The following is a 14,242-nucleotide window of genomic DNA, read 5'->3' as shown; positions in this document are numbered from 1 at the left end:
ACCATTTAAACTGCAACAACCATTTCAGTAACGGGTAAAATAAATCAAACTAACTGATTGGATTCGTTTACAAAAATATATCTTATTTAGCTGTGTAGCATAAGATTAATCAATCAATGTACATGCAGAAACACAGGTATTAAAAACAATCCTCAAAAAAATTCTAGCTGCAGTGTAGCATGCTGGGAAATATGATACATTTTGGCATGGTTGTGATGGGAATGTTTAACTCTCCTCAGAGTAAAACTGACACAGTCACACTCAACACTGGTTATTAACACCAACATTGGGGTTCTTCTACACAACTGAGTGTTAGTTTCACTCTTGAATCAACACTAGAAATGTTACACAAAAAAAATCTACACTAGGTTACACTGGTGTAAGGGTTTTCTTCTGTGGACGAAGGATCGGACCAAAGCGCAGCGTGGTTGGAGTTCAACATGTTTAATAAAGACCATAAACGTGAACACTACAAAATACCAAAACAACAAATGTGACAACCCGAAACAGTCCTATCTGGTGTATAGACACAAAGACAGAAGACAGGAAACAACCACCCACAAAATACCCAAAGAACATGGCTGCCTAAATATGGTTCCCAATCAGAGACAACGATAAACACCTGCCTCTAATTGAGAACCAATCTAGGCAACCATAGACTTACATAAACACCTAGACTAGAAAACACCCCATAAACACACAAAACCCTAGACCAGAGAAAACACAGAAATCCCCCATGTCACACCCTGACCTAACCAAATTAATAAAGAAAACAAAGATAACTAAGGCCAGGGCGTGACAACTGGCTAATTTGCTGTGCAGTCATCAGGAGTGTCTGTCTCTCTATTCCACATTCTGATAGCCCAATTTACTAAGAAGAGATTGTATTTAATATTCATAAAGGGGATCAAACAGAAAAGGCAGAATAAAAGGTGGAACAATACAGTTTTAAGAAAGGTACAATTTTATATATAGATTGGTTTTGTTTTTCATTCCCTGCTTGGGGAACAAGAGGAAAAAGCTATCAGTCAGGTCAGTCTGGCCCTCTGTGTCTCCAGAAATGATGAATGTCTGTTGGTTATGGGGACATGATGGAGACTTGTCAATAAAGCCTTAATAAGACAGGAAATAGGATATTGACTGGCTAGGCTCAATTCTGTCACTCTGTCATGATCCAATCAAATCTTATCATAACCCTAAATGATCCAGTTGAGGGATTCCTCACGAAACCCAGTCAAAAAAAGACCATGATTTAGGGTATTTTCACGAAATGTCATCCATAGAATAGTACTGGAGGAAGAATTGTTGACATATTTTACATTTGTATCTAACAGCATAATTGAGAAATCATTTATCAAAGTTGCCTTATTTAGGACATTTTGGCCTTACCCCGGCCTCCCTTAAGACTCCATAATGTTTCATCTGTAGATGCTACAAAGCAAACATTGGTGTCATATGAAGCTTTACTGTTTGCTATTTAATACGAGTAATATAAACATGGAAATCTTTTTTTTTTTTTTACATTAATCTATGATATTGAAAAATATAAACATTAATTGTTGAAAATAATATACTCTATGTGCCTATCAAAGTTTCAGAGTGGGATCTCTGCTTGCTTGGTGGCTGCTAGCCTAGCGGTTAGAGGGTTGGGCCAGTAACCAAAAAGTCGCTGGTTTGAATACCCGAGCTGACAAGGTGAAATAATCTGTCGATGTGCCCTTGAGCAAGGCATTTAACCCTAACTTGTTCCAGGGGTGCCACACTACTTTGGATGACAGTGTAAAACAACACATTTCACAGAAACCTATCCGCTATAGCGTATATGACAATAAAACAAAACAACAATTCTGGCCCATTTCATACAGAGAAATTAGCATAGTAAACAATGTATTGCACGTCCTGTAAATTACCAGCAGAGTGTGAACATAAAAGTAGAAGAAAATTCACAATCAGTCTGTTGGCAAGGTTTATTGGACCATAAATCCGAGTTATTCTATGGATTACATTTCGTGGAAACTGCCAAAATCACGGTCTTTCTGTCTGGGTTTCACGAGGAATCACTCAGTTATGGAATAAGAAATCAAATCCTCCCCCAAAAAGAACAAGTAGATTTGATCTGTTGATGCATCAATGTTTGCGTCTCTGTGTTGTCATCCTGGCTCAGAAACCTCTTACAGGAATAATACAACTCAAGGGAATGTATTCTGTGCATATCTTTGAATACGGCATATACAAATGTATATTGCAATGGTTATTGGTTGTTATACACTTTTACAGTTCAAGACATGTCTGACCTCTGACCTAATGACTTGGGTCACATCTGCTGTGAGCTGATGACTGGGATAAACCATGTGGAATGTAAAGTGTGTGTGTGTGTGTGTCAACCTTAACGACTCTCCAATGAGCTCTTAACCATACCTTCAGTCCAGTTGCCTTTATTCTACTACCTTAAAACACAACGCCCCTTAGCTCCTCCCTAACCCTCTGTAATATCGACACTGTTACAAAGAGCTGCTTCAACAGGATATCAAATAAATCACTTGGCTTCATACTAACGTCCACTGTTATTTCACAATACATTTTTTGGATTATATCTTTGTCTTGTGATTTATGTTGTTTTATTACAATAGCCCCAACCTCGTGGGACTGAAATAATGTGTCGCTAAACGTGATATGAGAGAGTATTTATGTTCATTTACACCCGTCTCCTCCTGTATCCTACGCTTGTCGATTGATTTTTTTTCATTTAACCTTTATTCTTTAAGGTTACTCTCATGAGACTTGGGAGTGTCATGCCTGGACATCAGATAGACAGACCAAAAGAGTATCAGGATCGGGAGGCTTTGGCCGTTCAGTCACAGTTACTGGACCAATACTAACCAGTAAACCAATTATGTGCTCAGCCACCTCCTGATTTACAGGGACTAACCACCATCAGGGTGTGATCAACTCTGTCAGACATAATGGTTGACCAGCTAACCCTGTTGGAAATTTGCCCTATAAGCAATATTGGCTAATGCGGTTTTGTGTGTTTTGTGAATACAACATTTAGTTTTCTGCAAATTGAAATAGTAAATTGGCTCTCCAAAGTGACAATGTACTTTATAGGCTAGTATGAAAATATGATGCACAACTGGCTGTGAAGAAACTGTAGAATAGCCCTACATAAAACACTAAATGCCAACAGATACAATCACTGGATAAATGTTGATGTACTACATCAAGAAGGGGTCATGCTCTGTCGTATATGACCACCATAACTGCTCTCTCTTCTCTTCTGCGTGCATGCGCATCAAATTCATCTCAGTTTTCCCAATAAAATCCGTTGGGATTAGACCCGCCTTCGGCCATGACCCTCCAATCAAAGACAATTTAATTCGGAGCGCAGCGCACACTTTCCTGAACAAATGAATGATAAGAAAGAATTGGGGGAGAGAGAGAGAAAGAGAGAGCGAGACCCCATGACACGCAGTCCCTGGAGACCCATGGAGTGAGACAGCGGGTAATCCCAGGGTAAAGGACCACTCCAACCCTGCGCGGTTGATATTAACAGCTGTAGGCTATATTCTCCATGACGGTGGGGTCGAATGAGTGGGTGGATGTCTGGACAGAACACAGGAATTGATCTCTTGATTGGGTGGCTGAGCTGCGTTTGGGACTCCGGAGAAACGGGGTCACGTTGAGAATAGCAGCCAACTCAATGGATTTCATACGCGCAGAATGAACCGCCAAAAGGGAAAGATGGGACACGGGCACGCCGGCGACTTTATTGGGGTTTTGTGGAATCGACGCAGCGGCACTATGGAGAATTTATTCTATCTGAGCGGCTCAGAAAGCCTTCGTGTCTTCACAGAGATGAAGTTATGTGAGCTGAGTTTACAGTAGAATGGCCCTCCTCGGATGGGACTCTGAGGGAAGGCGATGGCAACTTTTCACCACAGCAACCCAACGGATAGAGACATCAGGAGAGTCCTCCAAAAACTTATAATCATTCTATCTTTGGGAATCATCTGTGTCTCTCTCTTCTACTTCTTCACGGGATGCTGCGAGTCGGACCTAACGGAAAACTCAGTATCGGACAGACCCGCCAGCGATGACAAAAACCTGACGTTCTATAACAACGTTGTAACGGTACAGGATGAAGATGGATACCCAGGGACCGGGGAGGGGAGCACACTGACGCCCGGTTTGGAGACTGATAACACGGGTAAAGATTGGAAGGCGACCCGGCGGTTACCCCAAGCCCTTATTATAGGAGTGAAGAAGGGTGGCACGAGGGCTTTGCTGGAGTTTCTCAGGCTGCACCCGGACATCCGCGCGCTGGGCTCTGAGCCGCACTTCTTTGACCGGCATTACGCACGAGGCTTGCACTGGTACAGGTACATATCATGCGTGCACGTGTACATTTCTCCAAAGGGCATTGCTATCCAATGAATGTTGTTTGTTTGAGAAATGCTTTTGACTCAGTGCACCTGCGCCTGTATCAGAAAGCATTGTTCCATTTGATCCGATGAATGGTGGACTTGGTTGGTAATGGATTTTACAGAACAATTTGAATGTGCATCCACTGTGTCGCAGCCTAAAACATAAAAATAGATCTAGGAATAATGCTTGTTTGTTTTTGGAATACCCAAACATACCCATGGCCAGCATATAGTGGATTAGGTGACAGGCAGAGAGAGAGACTGCCATCTGGCTATGCCAATCTGTGTGTGTGTCTGTTTGTGTGTACATGTTTGTGTGTTTATGTGCAGGGGGGGTCTGGATGAGTTCTCACAGTGCAATCATCCCTGCAGCTGAGGCCAGATGTTACCTTAGTCAGCTGGGTCTGGTCTCATCCTAGAGGTCCACAGACACCCCCCCCCCCACACACACACGTGCACCCACCCACACGCACACACACACTCTCTCTCTCTCTCTCTCTCTCTCTCTCTCTCTCTCTCTCTCTCTCTCTCTCTCTCTCTCTCTCTTTCTCTCTTATTGACACACACACGCGCACACACAAATTATGCCAGGGTGTGCCACGTCTCCACTGTGTGTGTGTTTGTGTGTGTATGTCTCAATGATGTCCCAGAGTGACAAGATTGCCCTCTCCCCAGGACCAGATGGGGCTTCTTGACTGTCATGCCACTTGATATCAGTGTCAGGCCTGTCAGCTTGATCCTGACCCCAGGTCAGTTTACCCTCACAGATAATGATGCACTCCCAGTCACACCACTTCATTACACAGTGGGGTATATCATCGGGGTACAAGTCAAGTTAGGAAGAGCTCAGTGTATGGTATATGTAGACCAGCTGCGCCCACTGTAGGATGTGGTGCTTGAAAATAAAACTGTCCGTAAAGAGACGTTGCAAGTACAGTAGATAAGAGCATGGTTAGGTGCACAAACAGTTTATATATTTTTAACTTTCAAACATGCATTTAGATTAAAAAAGATATACATGTTTCCTTTTTGTCTGTACACTCTGCTCTCATCTGCTTCATAAGGACACTTCAGATCTCTATCTCTGACAGGAACCACTCTCAACCAGGCAGGCAGACTGGAGATAGATCATATCTGAAAGAGGACAGGACAGGGCTGGACTGAGATGGAGCAGAGGTTTTATCCTTACACTGTTTCTCAAATCGATGGCTTCACTTCTCTCCCAAGACCTTGGCTTGCCGTGAGCGCTAAAGCTATTAGTCCCGATCAGTTTGTGTGTGTGTATATGTGTGTGTGTGTGTATGTGTGTATGTGTGTATGTGTGTGTGTGTGTGTGCAGCCTGGTCTCAGAGGATTTTGTATTATTCTGTACGTAAATATGAAACACTCCATTTAGTATGATATGTTATATTTGGTATGGTTACAATAGACAGATGGCTACTTAGGGGTGGGTGAGTTGGTGTATAACGCGAATGTCTAGCAACCCAAAGGTTGCGAGTTCGACTCTCATCATGGATAACTTTAGAGTTTTAGCTAATTAGCAACTTCAACTACTTAGCATGTTAGCTAACCCCAACCTTAACCTTTTTAGATAACACTTCACCTAACCCTAACCTTAAACCTTTTAGTTTATCCTTCCCCTAACCTTAACCCTTTAACCTAACTCCTAAGCCTAACCCTAACCTTAACCCTAACCCCCTAGCCTGTTAGCGAGCTAGCAAACGTTAGTCACCTAGCAAACATTAGCCACCTAGCTAGACTTCGTAAAATATTACACAGTGCCACAAATTAATGCATACCATATGAAATGTAACATACTAAATGGTGTGTCCCTGATTTACGTACAGAATAATACAAAATGCTTTGAGACCAGGTTGGTGTGTGTGTGTTATCTCTGGTCAGTACAGGATTCAGTTACAGTTAGCAGGAAGTCTTATCCTGCATTGGAATAATCCTCTCACGTATGCAAAGAGGTCAGGTTTCAGTCACTAGCACTGACTGACTGGATCTCTCTTTTTCTCTGTCTCTGTCTATGCTTCTGTCTGTCTGTCTGTCTGTCTGTCTGTCTGTCTGTCTGTCTGTCTGTCTGTCTGTCTCAATCTCTGTCTGTCTGTCCCTCTGTGTCTGTATCCTCTCTCTCTCTCTCTCTCTCTCTCTCTCTCTCTCCCTCCCTCTCTCTCTCTCCCTCTCTCTCTCTCTCTCCCCCCCTCTCTCTCTCTCTCTCTCTCTCTCTCTCTCTCTCTCTCTCCCTCTCTCTCTCACCGTGCTGTGCATTAACTTCCAATTGCACATGATTATGGATTGTGTGTGAATGAAAGAAGAGAGACATAATATTGGGGATAGGATGGTGTGACTGTGCAGATGTGAAAGCAGAGATTAGAGGTGAAAGGGTGAACTCTGTGTTACCACAACCACCCACATCTCCATTGACCTTTTCTTTACCCCAAAGGAATGTCATTGGAGCTGTACTCTATAGTTCCAGAGCTGGAGGCTGGAGGCTTGTTATTCAGTGCTGCCTCTGTGTGTTCCTGTGAGGCTGTAGGATAACGTTCTCTCCTGTAGCAGTGAGATGTATTGATGTAGTATTGACCATGACGTACTGCTAGAGCTGGAGAGCCCATAATGGAGTGTAGAGTTTGTCTCATTTTCTTGTTATAGTGATTTTGTTTCACATGCTGTATATAAATCTGTCTTTACCAATCATATAGTGGAACAATTTTTCAATTTTTAATTAAACCTTTATTTAACTAAGTGCTATATCACGTATAGACGATGACTGTGTTGCAATCAGTTTGAGATGTTTACTAATAATTCAATATGGCAGCCATTCTGAGGCCTAGCTAAGTGTTCTGTTTTGATCTGGAGAAGAACGCATTCCCCATCAGAACTCAAATGACAGATTCCAATTTAGTGGTCTTTACAGAGTCAGATGTTCTCACATGGCTGTGGTTAATTTGCAATTCAGATGAACTCGTTAAAAGCAGCATATCAATTCATACCCATGGATCCCATGCTTTGTTTGGGCTTGACGTTGCATGTGTGCCTGTGTTTTTACACAGGAATATAATTGCCATGCAAATGGCTAAAGAATGACTGCCAAAACATGTGATCTTCAGCATGGCTATGTTAGAGGAGATCACGTCTGACAGCAAAGGGAATCTAGTGGATTCTTTTTAAGCATGGTTTTAAATAGGGGGAGTAAAAACTGGGCTAAGTGTTGGGGAATCTGAATTCTGTTATTACATATTATTCTTGTTAGAAAGAGGTAACACACTGGTGTTTCTTGTTTACGTGTGTGAATTTGTGCATGCGTTTGTGTGTATGTGTGTTTACGTTCCCACACATTTATATTTCTCTATATTATAATATCTCTATATTAAATCGGGGCACATCCATCCATCCAGTACTGTAATGTGTGTGATCTCCATAAGGCCCAGACAGCCGGGGTGATCTAGCCCTCATTAAGGCGCTCTCTGGGGGGTTGGAGAGGGGAGGTAGGGGGGGGGGGGGGGGGGGGGGGGGGGGGGGGGGGGGGTCGGGGCCCCACTATGATGGATGTCTGCTGGAAGTGGACAGGGCAACGCTACAATGGACGAGAGTCTTAATGGTCCCTAGCGCAGAGAAATGGATGAATGGACTCTCAGTCACATATACACATACACATACATCTACACACACACTCCGTGTGGACATCAATAAGAGAACAATTTCATTGCTTTTCATTTAAATAATGGCTATTGTCATTGAAACATTGCATCCTTATAATGTATGTAGACTAAATAGCTTTGGCGATCCATAGCAGTTGATGCCAGTTTATCAAATCTATCAACATTTATGTAGTTTTAATCTACCCTCTCATCTCTCATCCCTCCGTTGTCATATGATGGTCTTTGACCCCAGAGTGTGTGTGTGATAGACACTGTAATTGCCTCACATCTGTTATCAAACACACACACACGCATGCACGCACGCACGCACGCACACGCACACACACACACACACACGCACGCGCGCACACACACACACACACACACACACACACACACACACACACACACACACACACACACACACACACAAAGCACGGTGCTGATGGGACTCCAGAGGCTCCCCCAAACCCCACCTGCCACACTCAGCCCAGATGAGACCCAGGCCTACCCCCCCCCCCCACACACACACACACTCACACACACACACACACACACTTTATCCTCCACTCCTCCAGAATCAATACCTATGGCTCTGCACGGCACAGGGTCTTCTTGGGCTAGTCCCCATAGCCTAGGAGTGGGGGTATGACGCTCCTCAGAGGGATGGAGAGAGGGAAGTGGATGACAAACAGGAGAGAGATTGTAAAAATCTCTTTTCATCCAGAGGGTGTCTGTTCCTGCTGCGTGGCATCTACCCATGGATGACATGATCAACTTAACACTCAATACACATGAGTGACTGTGTAGGCTCTATGTGAACAATATAGAGAATACAGAGAATATGCTCTCAGGGCTCTGTGATAATTGCATCTATCTTAATGGTAAGGTAATGGAGTTCTGTTTCATGCTGACTCAATGGTACTGGCTTCAAGGCTTCTCTATGAGAGCAGCCTAATGGAAGTACCTTTAAACCTGTCACTCCATCACTCCTTTATGACTGACTCATCTACTCCTTTCATGCATGGGCCTTCTATCCCTTTAGCTACACTGGATGCACATGCACTGGCAGGCATGGATGCACACACACGCACGCACGCACGCACGCACGCACACACACACACACACACACACACACACACACACACACACACACACACACAGGGGTGTGAGAGCTAGGGGTCTGAGGACAGTAGAACAATAGCACATGGTTGAATAATGACTGAATAATGTGTGTTTGTGTGTGTGTGTGATGGACTGTCTGTCTCCTGATGGCTCGGGTAAACAGGGAAGTCTTCAGGCTAAGTACTACTCTCACCTCCCATGAAGGCTATAGTGTGTGTGTGTCTGCGTTCGTCTCTCTCTCTCTGTGTGTGTGTGTCTGTGTGTGTGTGTGTGTGTGTGTGTATGAGAGAGAGAGTTGGAGCCAGGTTGGGAAATTGATGTATAGATAGAAGTTCATATTTCAGGGAGGGGGGGGGGGGGGGGGGGGTGTTCAGAGCTGAAACCTGATCCATGCTCATACCAGTGGACACTTTGAGCATCCTGTTCTCTCTCTGTTCCCTCTCTTCCCTCCATCCCCCCATATCTCCATCACTCCAACTCTGTCCTCAGACCATCCTGAATTGTTTTAAGATGGTCATCCTATGGATCATTTATCTGTTTGATTTTGAATTTTAGGACCCCTTTAGGTATATAAAAAAAATATATATAAAACAATTATTTGATAACATATTGAATTTGTCCTTTACTACTGTAACCCAGAGAAACACATGGAATAACACATTCATAAATGTAAAAAAAAGACAGTCAAATGAATCATAAGAAACAAGGTTTTGAAGTTTGTCTTATATATAGGAAATAGATTTTATTCTGTATAGGATTCCTTCTTCACTCTGTCTTTTAGGTCACTATTGTGGAGTAACTACATTGTTGTTGATCCATCCTCAGTCTTCTTCTATCACAGCCATTAAACTGTTTTAAAGTCACCATTGGGCTTGTGAAATCTCTGAGAGGTTTCCTTCCTCTCCAGCAACTGAGTTTGAAATGACACCTCTATCATTGTAGTGACTGGGTATATTGATACACCTGCCAAAGTGTAATTAATAACTTCACCATGCTCAAAGGGATATTCTGCGTCTGCTTTTTTAAATGTGTATTTATCTACCAATAGGTGCCCTTCTTTATGAGGCAATGGAAAACCTCCCTTGTCTTTGTGGTTGAATCTGTACTTGAAATTCACTGCTGGACTGAGGAGCCTTACATATAATTGTATCTGTGGGGTACAGAGATGACATGGTCATTCAATAATCGTTCTAAACTATTATTGCACACAGAGTGAGTCCATGCAACTTATTATGCGACTTGTTAAGCAAATGTTATACTCCTGAACTTATTTAGGCTTGCCATAAGAGAGGGGTTGAATACTTGTTGACTCAAGACATTTCAGCTTTTCATTTGTTATTCATTTGTAAAAATGTCAAAAAACATAATTTCACTTTGACATCATGGGGTATTTTGTGTAGGCCATTGACACATCTCAATTAAATCCATTTTAAATTCACATAAAACATGGAAAAAGGGGTGTGAATATTTTCTGAAGGCACTGTATAGCCCTGTGTGTGCGTGCATCTCAGTGCCCCTCTATGATTGATGTAGCCTGTACATGTGTAATGACAGCCTCCATTACTGATGCATATAAGAACAGCCTTGAGGCCTGACCATCAACTGTAGCCAGGAAGAGACAAGTCAAGCCTTTTCGATGGTTGTTTAGCCCAATCAGAATCATTTTCCAGATGGTTGTTTAGGATAATCAGAATCGTTTTCCAGATGGTTGTTTAGCCCAATCAGAATCATTTTCCAGATGGTTGTTTAGCCCAATCAGAATCATTTTCCAGATGGTTGTTTAGCCCAATCAGAATCATTTTCCAGATGGTTGTTTAGCCCAATCAGAATCATTTTCCAGATGGTTGTTTAGCCCAATCAGAATCATTTTCCAGATGGTTGTTTAGCCCAATCAGAATCATTTTCCAGATGGTTGTTTAGCCCAATCAGAATCATTTTCCAGATGGTTTTAATCCTAATAGTTACACCATTTAAACACTAAACATATCTATTTCTTTTTTCCCTTCTCCCTTTCTTCTATAATTTCTCCCTTTCTCTCCCTTCATCCCCCAGGAGTATGATGCCCAAGGCCTTGGACGGCCAGGTTGTCATGGAGAAGACACCGCGTTACTTTGTTACCGTGGAGACCCCGGGGCGTGTACACTCCATGTCGCGTGACGTGAAGCTGATTGTGGTGGTCCGAGACCCTGTGACCCGGGCCATCTCTGACTACACCCAGATCATCTCCAAGACCCCCCACATCCCTGCCTTCGAAACCCTCGCCTTCAAGAACCGCACCAATGGTCAGAATCATAGTGATGCATTTTAATTGTATATGCCTATGAATGAATGAATGAATTAATTAATTAATTAATGAGTGAATGAATGAATTAATTAATTAATTAATTAATTAATGAGTGAATGAATGAATGATAGCATGGTTGGATGGATTAATGAATGACACAAAAATATAGTTTTTCCTAATTCAGTACCCACACAAATACTATATTCTTTAGTCCTGTCTTCAGTCCCCCCTTTCAAGGTCTAAAACAGGTAACTGTGTCTTTTCTTGATCCCAGGTGAGATTGACTCTCTATGGAGCCCTCTGTGGATCGGACTGTACGCCCAACACCTGGAGCGCTGGCTGGCCTGGTTCCCCCGGGCCCAGATCCACCTGGTCAGTGGGGAGGGCCTCATCTCCGACCCTGCAGGAGAACTAGGAAAGGTCCAGGACTTCCTGGGCCTCCAGAGGATTGTGACGGACAAGCACTTCTACTTCAATAAGACTAAAGGTTTCCCCTGCCTGAAGAAGCCAGAGGGAAGCAGCAAGCCCCACTGCCTGGGGAAGACTAAAGGCCGAACACACGCCCCCATCGACCCTGAAGTGATCCGGAGACTGAGGGAGTTCTACAGGCCGCACAACCAGCGGTTCTATCAGATGGCTGGCCAGGACTTTGGATGGCAATGAGGACTCAGCAGAGTTAACAAGGTGAAACATGAATCCATAGCAACAAAGACACCGAGGGGTGTTTGTCCGTCGGCTTCAGTTTGCACTCTGTACCTGTTACTGTGACTTGGGGCAAAGAGTAATGAAATAACCTCATACTGTTGATACAGAAGTGGCTCTGTGCTAGGAACTAAATCCAATGTTGATAGACCTCTGGGTAGCGAGGGAAACAAATATCAGACATTCCATATTGGTGACAGTGCTGAAAGACCATCTCTATGCTAGTTCCCTTTCAGCATCTAATAGATGGTCAACAAAAAGAAAGTGGCACTTGAAGCTGGAATCTTTAGTTGCTACATCCATTTTTGGAGTTATAAATGAATGATATATACCCATTGAGTCTTGAAGAATAAAACATGCCTCATGAGCTTAGTTCAACTGTCATGTCCTATCAGAACCCAAAATACAAGCTTGTTTTACTCCAACGTTTGTAAACTATGTAAATGTAAACAAACACAGCATAGCCTCAAAACATGGTTAAAACTATAATTTGCCTACAAAGGCAAAACGCAGTAAGTACATATTTGGTCAACATTGAGTTAAGACTGAAATCAGGCTTTGTAGTATCTGTTTGATACTGTGTCCTGGTTCAATTATGTTACATTTTTAGAGAAAATGGGAGTGAGAAATTTGCAGTAACTGCAAAATCCAAGTCAAAACCCAGGAAAACAGAATTTACTGCACTTTGGCTTTGATCCACTATATTTGGACTGCAGTTACCTGCTCTGCCATACAAAGGCAAAGAGCAGTAACTATGCAAACAGTGAAACTGAGAAAAATGGCTTTAAAGTTTATTCGCTGTCCAGCCAAATATGTTGTAGGTAGGCAAGTGATAATGCAAGTGATAATGCAAGTCATAATGCATTATCTTATTACGAAGTCATTTTTTAATGCATTACAACCATGACCACTGATTTGTGACCCCGAAGTCAAATAAATGACCATACAAAGTCAAACAGAAAAACAATGAGTTGGATAAACACATTCAGGTTGTATATACCGCACAAAGTCAAAAATGTTTTGGAAGTATCACCATTCTGCGAGTGGAAATAGTCCTAACCTTAAGGGTTATCACAATAGAACGTACAAAACATGCAAGCATAACTACATTACACCATTAAATACAGTTGGGATGTAGTTAGAACTCAATCTCCAACTGTTTCCATCAAACAGAAAAACAACGAGTTGGATAAAGACATTTAGATTGTAGATACTGCACTTTGCCTTTGCATTAGCTGTTTAAGGTCATACAAAGGCAGAGTGCAGTATCTGCATTTTAGGGGTCATAGGTCAAGTCAGTGGTCATGGTTGATACGCATACAAATCACTACATAATAAGATGATGTGGCAGTGCATTATCACTTATCTACAGTGCTTGGTTTGTAAATCGGGAGGTGCTGGAAACGAAAAGTTAGTAGAGGCGCTTGCAGAAGTTGCACACATGTGGATTTTCTTTCTGTAGCCTAGGCTCTGGGAAACATGTGGATTTTCTTTCTGTAGCCTAGGCTCTGGGAAACATGTGGTCTTTTATAAACACATTATAACACATTCTACGTCGTTTTACATGACTGAATCTTTTGTAAAACCGCACAAAGGATTGAAACGACAGGCTGCTTTGACACTGATAAACAGAGAATCTGAGATCAATTCAAACGACCTCGTCTGGAATCCATCAATAGCCTAGGTGTGTGGAGACACATACTGTTTTGTACAATATCAGGAGGAAAATGTTTTCCAGTTTCACTGACTCGGCAAATGATGTGCAGCTCACTCACCGGTGATGGCTGATGCGCTAGTGCCAAAAGCTTCTCTCTCTCTTGTTTTACTGTGGCTAAAGTATAGGCCTACTCCTGATGTAGTTCTCAGAAGATTTCATTCCAGTGAATCTCACTCTAGTTATGGGAGAGATTCAAGCGCTCTTCTCTCTCTCACCACAGCAACAGCCAAGCATTGGTCTGTCGCTAGCGTACAATGTTGTGCAGACCATAACCCCAGGCTTTGCCCAACACAAATCAACTCAGGATATCAGACACGTTTCCACATGACCTTAATTAGGGGGC

At 42.7% G+C, this 14,242-nt stretch overlaps 1 protein-coding gene across 1 annotated transcript; it reads left to right on the top strand.

Moving 5' to 3' along the window:
• The first annotated feature begins 3,470 nt into the window (after nt 1-3,470).
• On the top strand, nt 3,471-13,705 carry LOC139375626 (heparan sulfate (glucosamine) 3-O-sulfotransferase 3-like). The gene is made up of 3 exons (XM_071117419.1): nt 3,471-4,379; nt 11,249-11,478; nt 11,755-13,705. Exons 1-3 carry the CDS (start codon nt 3,922-3,924, stop codon nt 12,141-12,143), a joined length of 1,077 nt encoding a protein of 358 aa, XP_070973520.1. The 5' UTR covers nt 3,471-3,921; the 3' UTR covers nt 12,144-13,705.
• The last annotated feature ends 537 nt before the right edge of the window (nt 13,706-14,242 follow it).

Source organism: Oncorhynchus clarkii, chromosome 20 (genome assembly GCF_045791955.1).
Source record: "Oncorhynchus clarkii lewisi isolate Uvic-CL-2024 chromosome 20, UVic_Ocla_1.0, whole genome shotgun sequence".
NCBI classification, from domain to species: domain Eukaryota; kingdom Metazoa; phylum Chordata; class Actinopteri; order Salmoniformes; family Salmonidae; genus Oncorhynchus; species Oncorhynchus clarkii.
The sequence above is the reverse complement of the archived record's forward strand: the minus strand, read 5'-3'. Positions and strand labels throughout refer to the sequence as shown.

Bases quoted from the DNA above. Each gene is read 5' to 3' on its own strand.
- LOC139375626 (XM_071117419.1), top strand. From the start codon at position 3,922: ATGGCAACTTTTCACCACAGCAACCCAACGGATAGAGACATCAGGAGA. The intron at 4,380-11,248 runs GTACATATCATG...TTCATCCCCCAG, and splicing joins CGAGGCTTGCACTGGTACAG to GAGTATGATGCCCAAGGCCT. The intron at 11,479-11,754 runs GTCAGAATCATA...TCTTGATCCCAG, and splicing joins CTTCAAGAACCGCACCAATG to GTGAGATTGACTCTCTATGG.